We start from the raw sequence: 837 nt of genomic DNA, 5'->3' as shown, positions 1-837 counted from the left end.
CAGTGTTTTTGCGTCTTCCCTAACCTTTATGTCCCCTCTATTCCTGTATGCTCACCAACGTGTACCCTCGGCTTTCCCTCGGGCACCTGTGGGCGCCCTGTGGCTGACACCGTGTCCAGCTTCTCCTGGCCTTGCTGTCCCTCACCCCCAGCTTCCCCCTATTGCCAGACTCGGGGGTGGCACCAGATGCTTCCTCTCCCCAGGGAGAGCCCTTCTTCCCCTCCCTCGCCGATGGCAGCAGAAATCAGCACAGGATGAAGGCACTCTTGCTCTCGCGGAGGAACTGGGCATGCTCAGTAGCCGGGGCAGGTTTTGGTCGCGAGTAGGAGGATTTCGCACTACCCCGGCCATGGGGGAGGGGCGAGCAGCCAGGACGCCGCCGCCGCCGCTGCCGCCGCCGCTGTTGCATCTGCACTTGGGGGCCGCAGGCGGAGCTCAGCATTCCACTCACTGGTGCAATAGGACAGCTTAGCTCCTTCGGCAGAGGAGCCGGTGGCGCGACCGCGTCCACAAGTTGCTGGGACCCGGATCCCGAGCTCTCTCCTCCTCCTCTCTCTCTCTCTCCCTGCCTTTATCCTCAGCCCGGTCCCTCCCTTCTCCCACCCGGGTGGCTGTTCCTGCTGCTTGGTTAGGGACAGAACGCACTGCCCACTAACCCAGAAAAGCAGATGTAAGCAAGACCCCCGCCCCCCAGCCCCCGCTGCTTCCAATCGCAAATCAACAGTGTCTTCCTGCGCCTCTTCTCTGCCCTATCCCAAAGGGTCAAAATATGTGGCAGCCGGCAACCGAGAGACTGCAGGTAAGGAAGCAGGGAGGGAGACCGGACCGGGTTTGCTT

The 837-nt window shown here is 62.1% G+C and overlaps 1 protein-coding gene across 1 annotated transcript in view; it reads left to right on the top strand.

The window, feature by feature from the left end:
- The first annotated feature begins 343 nt into the window (after positions 1-343).
- Positions 344-837, top strand: part of PID1 (phosphotyrosine interaction domain containing 1) — a 281,609-nt gene continuing 281,115 nt past the window's right edge. Inside the window, exon 1 of the mRNA XM_069104609.1 lies at positions 344-799. Within this exon, the coding sequence (XP_068960710.1) occupies positions 770-799 (30 nt within the window). The 5' untranslated portion in view covers positions 344-769. The remainder of the gene's footprint in view (positions 800-837) is intronic.

The sequence above is a fragment of the Petaurus breviceps genome, unplaced genomic scaffold (genome assembly GCF_028583685.1).
Source record: "Petaurus breviceps papuanus isolate PSGF00001 unplaced genomic scaffold, PetGlider_PUasm1.0 688, whole genome shotgun sequence".
In the NCBI taxonomy this organism is placed as follows: Eukaryota; Metazoa; Chordata; class Mammalia; order Diprotodontia; family Petauridae; genus Petaurus; species Petaurus breviceps.
The sequence above is the reverse complement of the archived record's forward strand: the minus strand, read 5'-3'. Positions and strand labels throughout refer to the sequence as shown.